This window comes from Podarcis liolepis (assembly GCF_965112155.1).
Source record: "Podarcis liolepis genome assembly, chromosome: 17".
NCBI lineage: Eukaryota > Metazoa > Chordata > Lepidosauria > Squamata > Lacertidae > Podarcis > Podarcis liolepis.
Genome location: NC_139571.1, coordinates 8062650 through 8081541, shown reverse-complemented (window position 1 = coordinate 8081541; position 18892 = coordinate 8062650). Strand labels below are relative to the sequence as shown.

At 45.3% G+C, this 18892-nt stretch overlaps 1 protein-coding gene across 1 annotated transcript; it reads left to right on the top strand.

The window, feature by feature from the left end:
* The first annotated feature begins 1075 nt into the window (after positions 1-1075).
* Positions 1076-18892, top strand: GTF2F1 (general transcription factor IIF subunit 1). The gene is made up of 14 exons (XM_083483152.1): positions 1076-1188; positions 2874-2936; positions 4245-4291; positions 4832-4904; positions 5739-5932; positions 7036-7206; positions 8749-8930; positions 10658-10802; positions 11006-11067; positions 12214-12333; positions 13340-13413; positions 13903-14038; positions 15452-15584; positions 17935-18892. The coding sequence occupies exons 2-14, from the start codon at positions 2925-2927 to the stop codon at positions 18137-18139; spliced, it is 1554 nt and encodes a 517-aa protein (XP_083339278.1). The 5' UTR covers positions 1076-1188; positions 2874-2924; the 3' UTR covers positions 18140-18892.

Genomic DNA, 18892 nt, shown 5'->3' with positions numbered 1-18892 from the left:
TAAAAGGGAACCGGCGCTTCTGCGCATGCTCAGTTCAGCCGGCGGGTGTGGTCGCGGTCAGAGAGGTGCTTCACAAAGCTCCACGCAACCGCGACTTAAGGTTCCGGTTAGGATGCAACGCAGAAAGCAGGGGAAGTATTTCATATAGAAATCCTACAAAATGTGCACATGGCCATCTAGTAGAAGCCCAAAACCAGCAGTCGAAATAAATTAAAAAATTGTCCAGTAGCACCTTAGAGACTAACCCTTTTTAATTTTTTTATTTATTTCGACTGTGTCAGACCAACCCAAAACTAGCAGTTGCTTACATACTGTGTTTATGGAAGACAATCTTACTCGGCTACGAGTGATCGCCAAAGACGAAGAAGACCAAGCAAACCTTGACGCACAAAAACAAAATAATAACGAGCTTTATTATAATTTTAAATGTGGTTTTAATTATATTAATGATTTGTTGTTGTTATTGTCTTGTACTTATTCCAAAACGTTGCAGTAAAATGGGAAACTCCCGCGGGCGCCAAAAATAAAAATAGAAAACCGTCGGTGGAAGAAGATTGGAAGAAATTTAAAGATTATTTACAGAAATATTGCAAAACTAAGGAATGTTAGAATGATGTCAGAATGAAGTTAAGTGGTTTAAGCAGCAATGTTATAAAGGTGTATGTAAAAATGGATTGTTAACAGGTGAGAATCCAAAGTTATAATATATTATGTTAAAAGACTAAGATAAAAACAAAGAGGGAAAGAAATTGCTGAATTAACTAATTGACTTGGAATACAAAAAAGGGAGGTGTGAGGAGGTCAGGGAAGCAAGAAAATGAATGTAAGGTTGAAAGATTGATGTATTTTTTAAAGTGTTTTTTATCTTTTTGTGTATTTTGTATTTTTCTTTTATTCTTATTGCTGTCTTTTTTCTTTTCTTTTTATTTATGTAATTTTTTCCTTTGAAACTTTAATAAATATCATTTTAAAAAATAAAAATAGAAAACCCACCCTCTGCTGCTCTATTTTGAGCTTTCCCCTTAGTTCCTACGCCCCTCACATGGCGGGCGCCAATGAGTTTGGCACACGGGTACCGGAAGTGTTAAGAGACCATGGAGCCACGGAGACGCCTCCCCTGGTCCTCGCGCATGCGTGGGTGGCGACGGCGGGGAAAGCACAGGAGACCGGTGTGCTGCTGCCGGGCAGGTGAGGAGGCTGCGGGTCGGGCGAGGAAGGAGCGGGGAGGGAGGCGGGTGCGGGGCGCGCGCGTAAATACGGTACTCCAGCGGGTGCTGCCATGGGACGGAAGCGCCCCGGTCTGCCCCACCCCCATTCCCTGGAAGGGACCCAGGAGTCCGGGTGCCCCACCCCCACCCACCGGGTCAGTCCTTGCAGGGGATTCTCCGGTTCGGACAGGTTCGCCCTCCAGCCCCAAAACGCCCCCAAACCCCAACGCCTTTTAAGGTTGCCACTTTCTTTTTTTGTTAACATTTTATTAATTTCCCCCAAATATCAGGAAAAAAAAGAAGACAACAACAATACAAAATCATTACAAAACAAGGGAAAAAAGAACACCATAAACAATTTTTTAAACCATAATTTTTGCTTGACTTCAATCCCCCTCTTGGTTCGATTGTTTTATGCTTGTTCACGCCCGTCCATAGAACCTTACATTCCTAACAAGCCAATTTTAAAACCCTCTTCATCTTATTACAAGTGAGTTTTTAAAGTTATGCTAATGTAGAAGTCTATACACAAAGCTTAAAAGATATGCATTAAACATTTGCCCTTTTAAAGAAAAAATAAAAATAAAAAACAACTCAAAGTCCTCTTTGTTTCTTGGGTTTCAAATTGACTATTTTGTCCTGCATAGTTGAATAAATTAGTTTGCCAATCTTCATCGTTTTTGGCGGAGGCTTCTTTTGTAGGGACTGGCTTAGGGTTGCCACTTTTGACGGCAAAGGACAGGACAGGATATGGGGCGGGGCGCAATTCCACCCCCGCCCCCGTGCTGAAATGACCTCAGAGCAACCCATTACCCACTGTCCAACCATCTCGTCCTCTGTTGTCCCCTTCTCCTTGTGCCCTCAATCTTTCCCAACATCAGGGTCTTTTCTCATGAGGTGGCCAAAGTATTGGAGCCTCAGCTTCAGGATCTGTCCTTCCAGTGAGCACTCAGGGCTGATTTCCTTCAGAATGGATACGTTTGATCTTCTTGCAGTCCATGGGACTCTCAAGAGTCTCCTCCAGCACAAAAAGGCATTTTGGGAGCATTTTGCAAATGGAACGCCCACATACTGGAACACCCCAGAGACAGGCCACTAGGTGCAATGCCCTCGTGACTGACGCCACCACTTTCCCCTCCACGCACTCTGTTACACGACAAGTTTAAGCTGCAACCCCTTGTGGACTGTGGCCTTGTATCCTCCATTTCCCTGGCCTATGGGAAAATAACTGTCAGCTTTAACGAGAGAGACACGTGCGCAGGCAGGTTTGCACGACCCTCCTGCCAGCCAGCCTCGCCTTCCCTCTTCTCCTTCCTCTTCTCCAAGGCACTTCCAAAGTCACGCCATTCCTTCTTAGCCTTGCCCCTACATTCCAGACTTTCTGCCTCTTTCTGTTGCTTTTTTATTTTTAAGCAGCTTCCTGGGAGAAAGGAAGAGATCCTCTGTGCATGATCAGAAATACTCTGCCCTGTTATGGTGGGTGGGACAACCCTGCTTGGAGATAAAGGCACCCGGCACACATCTTAAGGGACACTGTGAGGTGCCAAGGATCCTTGAAAACAGAAAGTGGTAGTCCTCTCTCTCTCCAGCCCTTCATCCGACTTCTCCCCCAGTTCTTCCATTCCTCCATGCGGGACTAACTCTTCCATTCTCTTTCTTCCTCAGACAGGTGCTTTTGGAGAGGCTCAGCTGGATACCTGCGCAGCACATCCAGGAATGACTTCTTTGGTGAGCTGTCATTCTGGGATGGAGGCCAAGAGTTGTCTGAATCTTTGGGCTTGTCTCATCCTGGTTCAGTTCTGGGAATCCCCACTAATTTTTGGCATCCCAAACTGAAAAGGCATGGTCGGCTATTTCCTGCCTTCTCCCAGACCTCTTTTGCTTCCACAGCTTCAGAATATCAACCAGATTAGTGAGCAGTGTTAGAAACTGAGATATGAAAGCTAGGAGCTAAATGGTACCTTAAACCTAGGTTATGGACGCAACAACGGAACGTCTAGGCACACTTTTTTATAACAAGAATTCAAAGCTGAAAATGAACAAACTGCAGCTAAAATATTATGTTCATTTTTCACACGGTCCAGTCCTTTCCCTGCCCACCCCCATATATTCTTAAGAGGGTCTCTTCTCCAGTCTTCAGAGAGTAGCTGGAAGTGAGGAGGCAGAAAAAGGTCCTCTTTTCCTTCCACTCTGCAGTTTTAATCTGAAATCTTAGGCGCAGTACTGCTCCCAGAGTTCAGAAGCTGCTCACGCTAGTGAAATTCCCTATCGCAAAATGCACCTAGAACAATGGGCGTTTCAAACACTGTTAGTGAGTGTACCAGCTTTCTGAAACTGGACAGCCCATTATTACACACACACACACACACACACCACCAGCTCTTATCTTCCCCAGGCAGACGGATTTATTGCTCGCTCCCTCCCTCTCTCTCCTGCCTGACTTGGCAAAGCTGTTCTCAAAATGGCCACCTGTTATTTTCCCCCAAGTCCCAGTTGGGTTCCATGTTCTATCTCCTAGTGCCTACAGCATATTGTAGTACAACATGATGAGCCCGTTCCTCAGCAAAAATGCATTCAGTGTTTTTTTTGTCCCTAAGAATGACAGAGACATGACTTAGGCTTGAACCTTGAGGGTAAACATGCGTCTCCACTCTTCCCATCTCATTGCATGGCTCCAGCCTGGAGCTGTGACCGGAAAACATATACTGTTACTAGGCAACTCTAGCTTATTATATGGTCTAAAATACATGGCCAGGCCATAGATGACCATGCAGTTTGGGGAATTAGCACCAGCTGGGCTAGCCATTGAGATGACACTGGATTACAAATTAACTCCTCTCTGCTGTTTTGCAGCATTTTGTCTTTGGTGTGGTTTTCGTGCAGCAGAGCAGTTCTTAATGTTCTGTAGGAGCATATTGCTCCAAAAAAAATCTGATATATTTCCTGTGACCTGTCACCTACGAATGCCCTTGAGTTTGACCAGCCTCCTCTCTGCATCCTTTTTCACTTGAGCAATCCCTGTTGCTTTTTTTGTAGGGGACCAGCAGTCAGACAGCAACTGAATATGTGGTCCGTGTTCCCAAGTAAGTGCAATCCTTTTTCCTGCTTTCTTCCTTCAGACGTTTTGGTGTTGTGGTTGAATCTTCTTCATTTGATAGTTTTTCTCCACTTGAAGAGAGTGCCTGTTTCTTTTAAAAACCTGTCTGTAGGTTTACCTGGAAATAAGTCCTACTGGTTTACTCCTGAGTAAGGAAGTGAAACATGCATTGGAAATCATCCAAAAGAGAAAACCAGCCCTAGGGAGCTGTTAGGAATACTGGAGAAGAAACATTTGACCATACTGGCCTTTGTGCATTGTGGTCAGGTTGTTAGATTTTAATGTCTACCCATGGAAGCAAAGCCTTATCTGGGTATTCTGGGCATGCTGTAGCTATGCATACATTGAAATGTGGCCCTCAGTAGCACTGAACTGTAGGCAGGCTTCGTGCTTCTCTGCAGGGTGCAGGGATAGGCTTTCCCTTAGACCAGAAGAAAAAGAGTTATTTTGGTGGCGCATTCCCACTTGGTTCCAACCTGTGATACTGGGCAGTGATCTGACTTATTTCTGCTTCCTTTCTCCACAGAAACACCTCCAAAAAATATAACATTATGGCATTCAATGCTGCTGACAAGGTGAACTTTGCAACTTGGCACCAGGTAGGACTCTGCGCTCAGGCTGCTAAAGTTTTCTTTTTCTTTTTTTGAAAGCATTTTTATAAATACAGTGGTACCTCGGGTTACATACGCTTCAGGTTACATACGCTTCAGGTTACAGACTCCACTAACCCAGAAATAGTACCTCGGGTTAAGAACTTTGCTTCAGGGTGAGAACAGAAATCGTGCTCCGGCGGCACAGTGTCAGTAGGAGGCCCCATCAGCTAAAATGGTGCTTCAGGTTAAGAACAGTTTCATGTTAAGAACGGACCTCCAGAACGAATTAAGTACTTAACCCGAGGTATCACTGTACTGTAAAAAGTTAAAACAGTACCAAATACATATCCATATATCCAGATTCCTCTGAATCTCAAGACTTCCCATCATCCCCTCCATGGGTCCTATTGTCAACATTTTCGACTGCATATTATTTTGTAATTATATTTTGAACCTGTCCATATTGTCCATAGTGTTTGTGACATTACAAGTGTTACAGTGGTACCTCAGGTTAAGAACTTAATTCATTCTGGAGGTCCGTTCTTAACCTGAAACTGTTCTTAACCTGAGGCACCACTTTAGCTAATGGGGCCTCCCGCTGCCGCTGCACGATTTCTGTTCTCATCCTGAAGCAAAGTTCTTAACCTGAGGTACTATTTCTGGTACTATTCCGTTCGACTTTCGAAGTACGACTGTACTTAATTGGAATCCATACTTTGTGCTAGCAGACCTTTAGTAATGAATTGGAGCTGCTTAAGAGCAAATTCATCCCCCACCCCTCTTTATTAGAGACAACACAATACGGGTTGACCTTGGCCCTTTCTTTTCTTCTCCATGTAGGCAAAGATGGAGCGAGACCTCAGCAATAAGAAGATCTACCAGGAAGAAGAGATGCCGGAGTCGGGAGCTGGCAGCGAGTTCAACCGCAAGCTGCGTGAGGAGGCGCGGCGCAAGAAATATGGCATCATCTTGAAGGAGTTCAAGCTTGAAGACCAGCCCTGGATCCTGAAAGTCAACGGCAAGACTGGGCGCAAGTGAGTGGGTGATGGTGCTTTTTTGCCCAGCGGGGTTTTGGTTCACAGCTCAGTTTGGGAGTTTGTACTGAAGAAATGAACCTATGCTGCCAATTCTCGTAGTAGACTAGTATAAAGCAGCACATAAGCAGCACAGAAAACACTAAAAAACCATTCTACGTTCTAAATCTTACATTAATAATCCAAAAATTGAGAGAGCTATGTACAAGATCTACTACAGAAACCACAAACAGAAAACTCATTCAAATTGTGTCCAAAGGGAAGATACAGTCTTTAAATGTTCCTTTAGCCAGGCTCCTGTAGATATTTAAAACCTGTATCCTGTAGATATTTAAAGACTGTATTCTGTAGTAGACCTTGTACATAGCTCTCTCAATTTTTGGATTATTAATATAAGATTTAGAACGTAGAATGGTTTTTTAGTGTTTTGTGTGCCGCTTATGTGCTGCTTAGTTTATACTGGTCTACTGCCAGTTTGGGAGTTTGGGCTAGCGTTACTCTTCAGTTTGCTTGCACTTGGTAAAGTCTAGAATTGGAGCATGTGATGAGCCTCTCCTGCTTCGTGAGCAGGGGATGGAGCAACTTTGACATCTAGAAAGCTCTAGTTCAACATTTGCAACTGGGAAAACTTAAGTCTCAAAATTAGAAAGTTAGGCTAACCAGTATGTGCACCTTCTGTGATTTTTGGACAGTGAAATATTTTTTATCTTATGAATCGTCTGGTTCAAGACTTCTGGCGCTGGGGGTGGGGAAGGAAATGCATAACTTGGAATTTAAAATACATATATAGCAGGGAGCTAAACTGTTCTTACATCCAGAACCTGTGATTTTCCAGTTATAACAACTATGGCAAGTGGAGGATTTAATAATAATAATAATAATAATAACAACAACAATAACAGAAGCTAAAATTCTTGAGGTTCTCAAAAACTCAACAGATTTAGTGTTTCAATCATATCCCTGGATTGGGGCAGTTGACCTTAAGAGGCATGTCTTCCCCTAATCTTGCCTTGCTCCTTTCTGGACTGAATCCCTAACATTAAAACCTTTGGCATACTAAGAGTGCTGCTTCTTCTTACTTCATCCTATTTCTTTTTGCTCAGGTTCAAAGGTGTGAAGAAGGGCGGGGTGACCGAAAACACCTCCTACTACATCTTCACCCAGTGTCCGGATGGCGCCTTTGAAGCCTTCCCAGTCAACAACTGGTATAACTTCACACCCATTGCCAAGCACCGCACGTTGACTGCGGAGGAAGCTGAGGAGGAGTGGGAGAGGTGAGCAGAGGGACTTCGGGGGGCCTAAATCAGGCACGACTGTTAATTTCATGGGGTCTATTCCTAGTGGACTACAACGCATGGGGTGGAATTCAACGTAAAGAGATTGTTCCATCAGCTTATGCATCTCTGCTTGTCTGGTGGAATGATCTAGCATCTCCTCTCCACTGTGGAGGGGTTCAACTGTAGTAGTAGTAGTAATAATAATAATAATAATAATAATAATAATAATAAATTTATACCACTCTGGGCAGCCACTCTGGGCGGCTTCCAACAAAATGTTAAAATACCGTAATACATCAAACATTAAAAGCTTCCCTAAACAGGGCTGCCTTCAGATGTAATAATAATCCTTCAGATGTAATAATAACTGACCCTCCAGAGCAGATTTGGGGAGTGCGTGGTGGCAGGAGAGTCCTCTTGACCTAGCAGGAATCATTGTGCTGGTTTCTTTTTCTTTCTTTCTTTTTGAAATCATTTTTATTTGACTTTACCAATACCAAATTGTGAAAATCCAAACATATATCCATATACAGATATTTCTCCGAACCTCCAGACTTCCTGCCACCCCCTCCACGGCGTCCCATTTGAAACATTTAAAACTGCATCTTCTTCCAAATTCTAACTTTTATATCAATCCATATTGTCCAAAGTAATTATTACACTACAAGTGAAATCAGAATCCTGCCTATGTTTCCATCTGCTTACAGTGGTCTCTTAGATCGCTTATAATTTTTTCCCATTCTTTTGTAAAGTTTTTTCCCTCTTAGTTCCTGAGGTTTCCTGTCAGCTTTGCCATTTTGGCATAGTCCATCAGCTTGGTTTGCCATTTCTCTCTGTTAGGATCCTTGTCTCCTCCTAGACTAGTGGAGAGATCTTTAGGAAGCTTCCAAGGTGTGGCGATGTCTCTCACCTTGGGTCCAGTGCTTCTGTTACCTTTATAAGCTAAAAGGCAAAGGACCCCTGGACGGTTAAGTCCAGTCAAAGTGGACTATGGTGTTGTGGCGCTCATCTCACTTTCAGGCCGAGGGAGCTGGCGTTTGTCCGCAGACAGCTTTCCAGGTCATGTGGCAGCATGACTAAACCACTTCTGGTGCACAGAGGACCATGACAAGTGCCAGAACGCACGGAAACACCGTTTACCTTCCTGCTGCAGCTGTACCTATTTATTTACTTGCACTGGCCTGCTTTCAAACTGCTAGGTTATCAGGAGCTGGGACAGGGCAATGGAAGCTCACCCCACTGCAGGGATTTGAACCGCCGACCTTCTGATCAGCAAGCCCAAGAGGCTCAGTGGTTTAGACCACAGCGCCACCGGCATCTTATAATTTGCATAGCATCTTTCATGTGCATAAGAAACAAAAAATTCTGGTCCCCTGCCCAGGACCTTCAGCATCCCTGCCTGGCGCTTTAAGGCTCCAGCCTGGTTTCTTGCGAGTCCCTGTGCCATGTGGCCCTTGCCTCCCAGCTACAGTGTCCTGGGGAACTGGGGCTTTAAGCAGCAGCCCGGTTGAGTGTGGCCCCCTTTTTTGCCTTTTGCAGGCGGAACAAGGTTCTGAACCACTTTAGCATCATGCAGCAGCGGCGGCTGAAAGACCAAGGCGACGAAGAAGAAGAGGAGAAGGAGAAGAAAGGCAAAAAGAAAGGGAGCGATCTAAAAATCCATGACCTGGAAGATGATCTGGAGATGAGCTCGGATGACAGCGAGTTCAGTGATGGGGATGGTGAGAAGGGCAGGGGGTGGCAGCTCTGACCTGGATTTTTTTTATATAATAATTTTATTAGTTTTCAATTACAATAGTCCAATAATAGCTTCAGTAGAACAGTGCCAAATTATAATACAATTACTGATACCAATCATTCAGATACCAAATTATATAATTTAGGTGGCCCCCCGCATGCTAGAATTGATGGTTTGATGATTTACTTTATTTCTGCGTTCCAAAATCTTACTAATTTCAATTATACTCCAGTCAAAATAACAATCCCTTATACAACAACTGCAATATTAACAATTTCCATTCGTACTGACACATTAAATGATTTATAAAGCTACAAGTGAGGCACTCAAACTATATCCTTGTTCTTCCTGTGTGTGGCAATTATTCTGTCCGTGGTGTAAAATTATTCTGTCCTTGTAAAATATTATGTCTATGTTTTCCTGGTTGTTGCTGTTCTGCATCATCCCTTGGGCAGAGGAGCTAATATCCCATTGTTGTTTCAGAAATTCTCCATTGTTCCACCCCATACTTCATAGTTTTGCAACTTTAATAACAGCTTCAAAAAACTCAATAAATTCCTGTTTTCTGACCTGGATTTTTGAAGGACCTCTCTAAGAGACAGTGGCTAGCTTTATAATGAGTTCCCTTTCATCCCCACTGAGCTTTCATTCTTTCTCGTGTGGAGGAAGGCTTGGGCAAACTTCTGCAAGACTTCAGGAAAGACCAAAAGAACAGTTACGTCCTATAAGTGAAACAGTGAGGGATGGGAGCGGCAAGGCATAGTCACTGTGATAGGTAGCAGTGACACATCTGGGCCATATGACAAGAGCTGGAGTGCTTCCAAAGGAGGTTGGGCTTCAGCAAACCTTGAAGCACTCTTCTGCAGCTTTTGTCTCTGGTATTGCTGGATCTTTTCCTTGTTTGAGTTCAGGCCCACACAGAGGGCAGATCTCCTTTGACACTGGCTCTGTGCATATAAACTTGTTCATAAAAATCAGTTTGCAGCAGAATATTCTGTGCGTTTGCTATTTGTCACAGGTGGGGAACCTGTGGCCCTCGAGATGTTGCTGGACTCCAACTCCCACCAGCCCCAGCCAGCATGGTCAATGGTCAGGGATGATGGGAGTTGTAGGCCTGCAATACCTGGAGGCTCCCAGATTCTTCACCCCCTGCTCTGTGCTGTATAAAGTGTGTAGGAATAACGGAGGGTGACAGGAGGTTGAATGCAGGTGAGCTGTGCAGAAACACGCTGGCAAACATGCTCCAAAACAAGCTGCCGGCTAGCTCTGTAGAGGCTCCTTTTATTAGCACAATATGCAAAACCAGTCAGATACATTTTGGACTGTGACCTTTACACATCTTCCAATCCCGAGATCGTGGGGTGGTACAAAGTTATTTTGGCACCTGTTTCCACCGCGTTATTTTCCCCTTGAACAATGTATGATGAAGGAGACAAAGGTCACAGACAGGGCATGGTAGACCGCTAAGAGAGCAAAGGTTAGATAGAGGGCATGATGTTCAGACAGCTGTGGCTTTGTCTGCGGGTGGAAGTGTGCTCCACACCCAGCGATCATTCCTTCAAAAGTGCGCCTCTTTTCTTTTCTTTTCTTTTCTTTTCTTTTCTTTTCTTTTCTCTCCTCTTCCTCTTGGGTTGTACCTCTGGGCTACCACTTCCAGTGAGATTTCTGCCTTTGGAGAAAAGTGTTTAACGTCGTCCCATTATTCATTAGATGAGAAACCCACCAAGCCCAAGAAGAAAGCCCCTCTGACGAAGAAGAAAAAGAAGAAGAAGGGATCTGACGATGAAGCCTTTGAAGACAGCGATGATGGGGACTTTGAAGGGCAAGAGGTTGACTATATGTCTGACGGATCCAGGTGGGCACCACAGTGAAGTGGGGGGTTTTCGCAGCAAGTGGGGGGCAAGCATTGCCTGGCCACCCCCGGGGTGGTCAGTCTGCTGCTGCTGCTTCTCTTTCCTATTCCCCCTGTTGGGACGGGTGGCTTTCCCTGCCGACACTTCGTGTTGCCTCTATGTGTTGTGTCCATTCGCACTGAGGGTTCTCCCTGTCCTCTTACAGCAGCTCTGTGGAAGAAGCCGTGGGGAAGCCCAAGGTGACTAAAGAGGAAGACATCCCAAAAGGTTTGTGGCTGAGCAGCTCATGCAAATGAACAAATCCTAAAGTTCAAGATGGCAGCAAGACCTGCAGCAGCCCATTGGAAGCTTAGTGGTTTTTATCTGTTGGCCCTGATCGTTGTTTTGCTCATCTCCTCTGTAAGATGTGTGGGAATGTTAAGGAAAGTAAGAAAGGATATATTGGATAAGTATTATCCTTCTTTCACTCACTCTAGTATGTAGCAGAACAGATTCCCCTCAATATAGCTGGAAGCTAGTTTGCAGATTCATTAGAATCTCTTAGTTGCGATTATTTCCTGGTGTCCCCTTTGACCCCTCTTAAAAGAATAAAGACGAGAGTCTCTCTGAGTAAAGTTACAAAAGTTTACTCACATTTCAGTTCACGATATGATCCCTGAAAGGCAAGCTTTACTTAATAGTTACACAAAGAAAGAGTGAGTTTATCTCATAGGGAGACTGAACTCATGTGCTGCTGGCTGAGAGCCAGCAGACAGCAAAATTACATTAATAGGACAAAATGACTGCAGGAGAGCAGCGTGGCAGCAAAAGATCAGCAAGAGAACAATGAGAAGACAAGACAAACTGAGAAAATGGCTGCATGGCTCTTTTGTGGAGTCAGCCACAGCGATGCCCATCTCCCGGGTCACATGCAGGGAGAGGACGCTCCAGACCAGTGGAACAGGAAGTTACACTGACTGGATGTCCCCCTGCATGTGCCCACTTTAAGGAAATAAGGAATGCTGCATTTGACTGTGCCATTGGATTACATCCCACAAGATGCATGTTGGTGTGCATACTGACGTTGACCTGCAAGGAGACTCTGTTCTGCCTTTGTCCTCATCTGAGTTAGATCTACCCAGCTTTCTGCCAGCTTGCATGGCATGGCTTCCCCCAATAATCCTCCGAGATGGACTTTGACGTGGGTGCTGATCATCCTCTGCTCAAAGACCTCTAGGGCCACTCTGCACCCCTCTCAGAGCTGCACTTCCCTGCAGAGAGGGAAGCAGCAACTGATCTGGCATAGGCGGGTTAGGTTTTCCTTTTAGCCGGCACTGGCAAGGGGAATGGGGGAAACTGTCAAGCGGATTTGCCCAGAAACAAGTCAACCCCAAATCTGTTGCCTCCTAACCCCATTGCCTTTCTGCTTTGCAGGTATAGATGAAGCAAGCGAGAGCAGTGAAGAGAGTGAGGAGGAGAAGCCGGTGGAGGAGAAGGAAGAGGAAGAAGAAGAAAAGAAGGCCCCGACTCCCCAGGATAAAAAGAAAAAGAAAGGTAATGCTCAGTTGGTAGAGCATAAGATCTCAGGGTCGCGGGTTTGTGCATATGCTTTTGGAATAAAAATTGTCCAGACCCATAAGTATTATTTAAAGCTTTATTAACCAGAACTTCAAAACAGGTAGAAAAACAATCAATGATATGCATATGCATATGCTTTATCCAGAAAGTTGTATAAAGCATGTGCACATTCAAGCATAAATTATTCTTAAATATATAACATAAATACGATCAGAACAAAAACCAAAGCTCTGTTTCTCCCATAGCTTGCATTAGGCTGCATCCGGCCTAAGACTTTGCAGCTCCTCCTTTGTTGTCTCTGTGGCATCCAGAGACTTGCAGTTGAATACCCTCACGTGATCTAAGGTTAAACACTCACATGAGTGCTAGCAGAGAACAACAGTTATTTATCAACTCAGAAGCTTAGAGAGCTTCAGTATGGCCCAATGGAATTTTCCACTGTTAAACCCTTCACAACATACATACAGACATTCTGTTTTACTGTGCATTTAAACAATTATACTTCAGAACTTTGCTTCCTTGGGGCAGAATTTTGACAGTTGTAGCATGCGCCCAACCTTGACCTGCTGACAAAAGTCTCCAGCAACACACCTGGAAGCCCAGAAGGGGCAGAAGCGTGAGCATCAAAACATTATTTCTGGCCTTGGGAGATAGTTTAGTTCCCAACTTAGGGCCATGCAGATGAAGATGTTGCGCTCCAACTCCCAGAAGCCCCAGCCAGCACTACCAATAGGTAGAGATGGTGAGAGCTGGGAGTCCACAACAACTCGAGGCCACCATATTAGCCACCCTGGCCTAGTGCTTTACTTTTGACCTGAGTGGTCTTGCAGTTCCTTGAGAACAAGCCTTGGTGAACAAGCAGCAGCCTGACCGAGAATCTATGTGCCAGCGTCAAATGGGTTCTGCCTGTGACTTGTTTGTTTTGAAGTCTGCCACGAAGACAGCAAAGCCCAGATTGACTTGGTTTGGCTCTGTTTTACAGACACCAGTGATGAGTCTGAGACGTCTGAGGACAGCGACATTGACAGCGAAGCATCTTCAGCACTCTTCATGACGGTAAGCCCAGATGCAGTTGGGTTGGGGGTGGCATTCCAGGGGTTTGGACCTTGTTTGGAGAACAGCTGTCATATGGTCCCCATACGTGGTAGAACGGACTGTGTGACACTGACAGTGGCAGTGAAGAAATCAATTTTTTTGAATGTCCGCTTGCACTAACTTCCTGCAGGTAGGGAGTGGCATCAGCTGCAAGTTTTCTCCCCAGTGTGGTAGATTTGCAGGGGTTGACTTGCATGGATTTCTTTTATCAATACAAGAAAGCAATTATTTATTATTATTATTATTATTATTATTATTATTATTATTATTATTATTATTATATTCCTCCCAACTGCCAACTGAACTGGTCCAGTCTCCCTTCCACCTCACAATTCTGTCATTCCAACCTGCTTCATGGATGGGCCCGACAGCGTATTGAGGGCCACACGCACTGGTGGTGCTTGAGTGGAGGAGGGAGCCCTGGCTGAGCCTGTGTTTCTGCCCTCACAGAAAAAGAAGACTCCTCCCAAGAAGGAACGCAAGGGCTCGGCTAGCAGCTCACAAGGGAACAGCCGCCCAGGGACGCCCTTGGTGGATGCCGGCACCTCATCCACCTTGCGGGCCGCGGCCAACAAACTGGAGCTAGGTACAGCCGAGTGTAGGCCCACAGGAGCTTCCGAGCTCTGCCTCTTGCTTTGTATTGTATACAGTCGTACCTCGGGTTACATACACTACGCTTCAGGTTACAGACTCCGCTAACCCAGAAATAGTGCTTCAGGTTAAGAACTTTGCTTCAGGATGAGAACAGAAATCGTGCTCCGGCGGTGCGGCAGCAGGGGGAGGCCCCATTAGCTAAAGTGGTGCTTCAGGTTAAGAACAGTTTCAGGTTAAGAACGGACCTCTGGAATGAATTAAGTACTTAACCTGAGGTACTACTGTACTGTATAAGCTGAAATGGGTGCCCTCTTCTTTGCTTCTTGAAAATTTCTGGGCCTTGTATGTATTTTGGAAAACAGGCAAATGGCTCCCATGATCAATGGACAGGGCTCCTCCGCGAGGCTGAAAACCATACCTGTTCCACTCTTCTTTGTGGCCTGTGGTCCCTCTCTCCTCCTATTCTTTGTATCCCATTAAAAAAAAATCCTTCCAGTAGCGCCATAGAGACCAACTAAGTTTGTTATTGGTATGAGCTTTCGTGTGCATGCACACTTCTTCAGATACACCGGGCCCTTATATATAGTGAGAGGGTGGGGAGGTATTACTCAGAAGGATGGTGGGAATGGGTGATTGGCTGATAGGTGTGGTAAACCAGTTGATGACTGTTAACGACTGCAATTAGTCTAACAGGAAAAAACAAGGGATGAGATGGCCAAAAATAGCTTTATCATGTGTAATGAGATAAGAATCCAATGTCTCTATTCAGACCAGGTCTCTCCATGGTTTTAAGTTTGGTAATAAGTTGTAATTCAGCAACTTCTCTTTCCAGTCTATTTCTGAAATTCTTTTGTAATATGACAGCTACTTTGAGATCTTGTATAGAATGTTCTGAGTAATACCCCTCCCCACCCTCTCACTATAGATAAGGGACTTCTGTTTTTGTTTTTACTACGGCATACCAACCCTGCTACCTACCTGTATTTTGTATCCCATAGTTAGAAAATAGCAATGCAGTCGTAGTTTGGTTCCCAAATGTAATCCGTTCCAGGAGTCCGTTTGACTTCCGAAAACGTTCAAAGACCAAGGTGTGGCTTCCGATTGGTTGCAGGAGCTTCCTGCACTCAAGCAGAAGCTGTGTTGGACGTTTGGCTTCCAAAAATCATTCAAAAACCGGAACACTTACTTCCAGGTTTTTGGCGTTCGGGAGCCAAAACGTATAAGTTCCAAGGCGTTCAAGAACCAAGGTGCAGCTGTAAATGAATAGTAGCAAAACCAACGAACACACAAATTACTGAGGCGTACATTCCCTCTTTAGCCTCATTCATTTGGGCTCCAGGGGTGGAAGGGAAGGTGCGTTGCAATGGTTGTCCTGAGGCCAGCTGGTTTTCTTTCCCTGGAACAGGAAAGCGGCAGGCAGGTTCCAGTGAGCTACCTGCAGCAAAGAGGCTGAAGTTGGACGCTGGGCCCCAGGCCTCCACCACCTCTGGGAAATCTACCCCACAGCCACAGTCGGGCAAGTCAACACCCAGCAGTGGGTAAGCATACAAGTTCACCTTCCCGCTGGAGCGGTATCTATTTATCTACTTGTGCTGGCGTGCTTTCGAACTGTTAGGTTGGCAGGAGCTGAGACAGAGCAACAGGAGCTCACCCCGTCGCGGGGATTCAAACTGCCGACCTTCTGATCGACAAGCCCAAGAGGCTCAGTGGTTTAGACCACAGTGTCACCCACGTCCCTATAAGCGGCTTTCCGCGCACTCTGGTTTCCGTCACAGTGTTCTGTTGCGCCAGTAGTGATTTAGTCATGCTGGCCACATGACCCAGAAAGCTGTCTATGGACAAATTCCCTCAGCCTGAACACAAGATGAGCACCGCAACCCATAGTTGCCTTTGACTGGACTTAACCGTCCAGGGGTCCTTTACCTTTATCTTTTTTATTTATGCATACAAGTGTTGGCTTTTGTTTGGGCAGAGGTGGGGAGGGTCCTTACTGTGCATTGGGCCCTTCTACAACTATGATGACACACTTTGCATCACTGTTGACAATAATAATAATAATAATAATAATAATAATAGTAATAGTAAATTTTATTTATACCTCGCCCTCTTCGGCTCAGGACGGCTAACACCAATAAAACCACAGCAAAAACATAATGGGGGGGGGCAATTTAAAATACAGGTTAAAATGCAGCCTCATTTTAAAAGTAGCCGATAGATCAAGACCATAAGGGGAGGGCAACGTAAGGGTCAGACTGAGTCCAAACCAAAGGCCAGGCAGAACAGCTCTGTCTTGCAGGCCCTGCAGAAAGATGTCAAGTCCCACAGGGCCCTAGTCTCTTGTGGCAGAGCGTTCCACCAAGTCGGGGCCAGTACTGAAAAGGCCCTGGCCCTAGTCGAAACCAATCTAACCACCCCGTGACCTGGGACCTCCAAAACGTTGTCATTTGTGGACCTTAAAGTCCTCCGTGGGGCATGAGCTTTCCAGAAGCAGTTTGAAGAATTAAGTGATTGTATTAACTCCCTAATCCGTAGCGGACGACGATGTACATGGCTAAGAAGGCAGGATGTGAGGGTCAGTTCATGGCCCACCCTCCAGTCTTTCTAATGGCTGCCTTTGGTGAGCCGCTGTTTCCGAGAGCCACCACCACGCTCACAACACAGGGGCAGTATTTGTGAGGGGTACGAGCCCTCAGACCCCATTTCTAAGCAGACTGATGGAAGACGTGGGGTTCTGTGAATGGTGGAGACCCCCACACCCTGACCCTTAGAATTACGCCAGTGCTGTGCTAAGGAAGACACAGCTAAGTCAGGTCAGGCCCACTGTGGCCTTAGTAAAGCACCAGCTTAGCTGCTTCATTTATAGTTGAATCGTCTTATTATGAACTCCTCCTAGTGCTTTTCCAGCAGCACCACTAGGTGGGGAAGTGAGCTGCTACGACGGTCCAGGTCTTGCCAACTGAAGGATGGGCCAGAGAGAGGCCACAGCAGTCAGTGCCCCCCCATGCCATACCTTCATTTAGGTGTGACACTAGTGATCAGGGCTTCTCAGGCCTGTCACCCACTTGCCCCAAACTCTGTTGTCCCAGGCACATTATTGCCCACTTCTTTGCAGTAATAGCCAGTTCTCCAAAAGCTCAGAGATAACAACAACAACAACAACAACAACAAAGCCGGTGGCAAGCCAAATGGTTAGGGCAGATAATCTAATTATCTCAGATATTCAGACCTAATGAATAAGCTAATAAGATTAAAAGAGGGACCGATGTCAGAATTTATGAGAAATACCTGAAAACGCTTTGTAAAGCAACATTTTATATAGTCACTGTCGCCGTTCAGGATCTGGGCACTGCAAAGCTTAGGGCCTGAAGATTTTAGCGAGGTTTAGAAGTACATCTGTGTTTTCAAGCACTGTGGTTGTCCTGGCCAGCTGCACACGTCAGAGAAGGGCAGTGGGGCAATTTTGCTGCGAGAGCCGTGGAGAAAAGTCCTTCCTCTTCCGCGGTGTTCTTCCCTGCCACGTGCCATTGCATTAACCTGTCCTTTAGTTTTAGTTTTAGTTTTTTGAATTTGCATTTTATTTATTTGTTAACATTCTTATATTACACCGGTGAACATTGTCATATTACATTACAGGACTTACTATAATATAACTTCCAATATGTATACAAAAATTATATACAAATTTTATATACCTAGAAAGAAAATGAAACAAAAAAAGAAAGAACAAAGAGAAAAAGCAAAAACAATTTCCCACCCAAAATCATATACATACCAACACTCTAGACTTCCTGTCTATCCCAGTGTATATTCCTTTTGTACAAATGAATGTACTCTTATTATTGTATATTTCTTTACATTCTGCATTAACCTGCCCTTGCTTCCTTGCAGCGATGTGCAGCTGACGGAAGACGCCGTGCGCCGCTACTTGACCCGAAAGCCCATGACCACCAAGGATCTTCTGAAGAAATTCCAGACCAAGAAGACGGGGCTGAGCAGCGAGCAGACGGTCAATGTGCTGGCCCAGATCCTGAAGCGCCTCAATCCGGAGCGCAAGAACATCAATGACAAGATGCACTTCTTCCTCAAGGAGTGAGGAGGGCAGCGGCTGGGCCAGAAGCAAACTGTCCTTTGGCATCCACCCTCCTGCTGGGCAGCTCTGAGCCCCCTTACCTTTGGTTAGTAGCTGGGGGTGGCTAAATCCTAGAACCATGTGGACTGGCATTCATACCCTTTGGGGAAAGCGAAAGAGCCATTCTCCTGCCTATGTGCTGGTGGCCCCCTTGGGATTCAGGGGCTGGCGAAAGGGGGCGGAAGACTGGGACAGTCTCGTGAGAGGCATTGAAGCCACGATCTCTCTGAACAGGAATACTTTTCTCTATCATGTGGAGGAGTTCACAAATGAAATGCTGCCATTTTTAGAATAAACAGGGGAATCTCTTTACATGCAATCCGCAAACACCCACCCCACACCTTGTGTGTTCTCTCACATGCTGGAACCGTTCTCCTTTGCGAGTTGTTTTGCAACCAGTTCCACTCTTCTCTCCTCGCCTCCCTCACCCGAAATCACAGAGACTCTGAATAAGCCATTACTGGTACACAAATATTTTTTCCTTGTATTTTTTTTTAACGCAGTCTAAAATTGTGTGTGCTTTGGCAAACAGAGAAAGACACTGCTCAGTCTGCCCTGCTGTGACTGGATTCCTCTAGCTGGATGCATCCAGTTGTTTTCAGTCTGCCCTGAAAAAGTTTTTGGGATGGGTTTTTTTTTTGTTTGTTTGTTTTTTTGGTAAAAGCTTGGGATTCCAGATTTGACACGAAATGGGAATAAATTAAGCAAATTGAATTA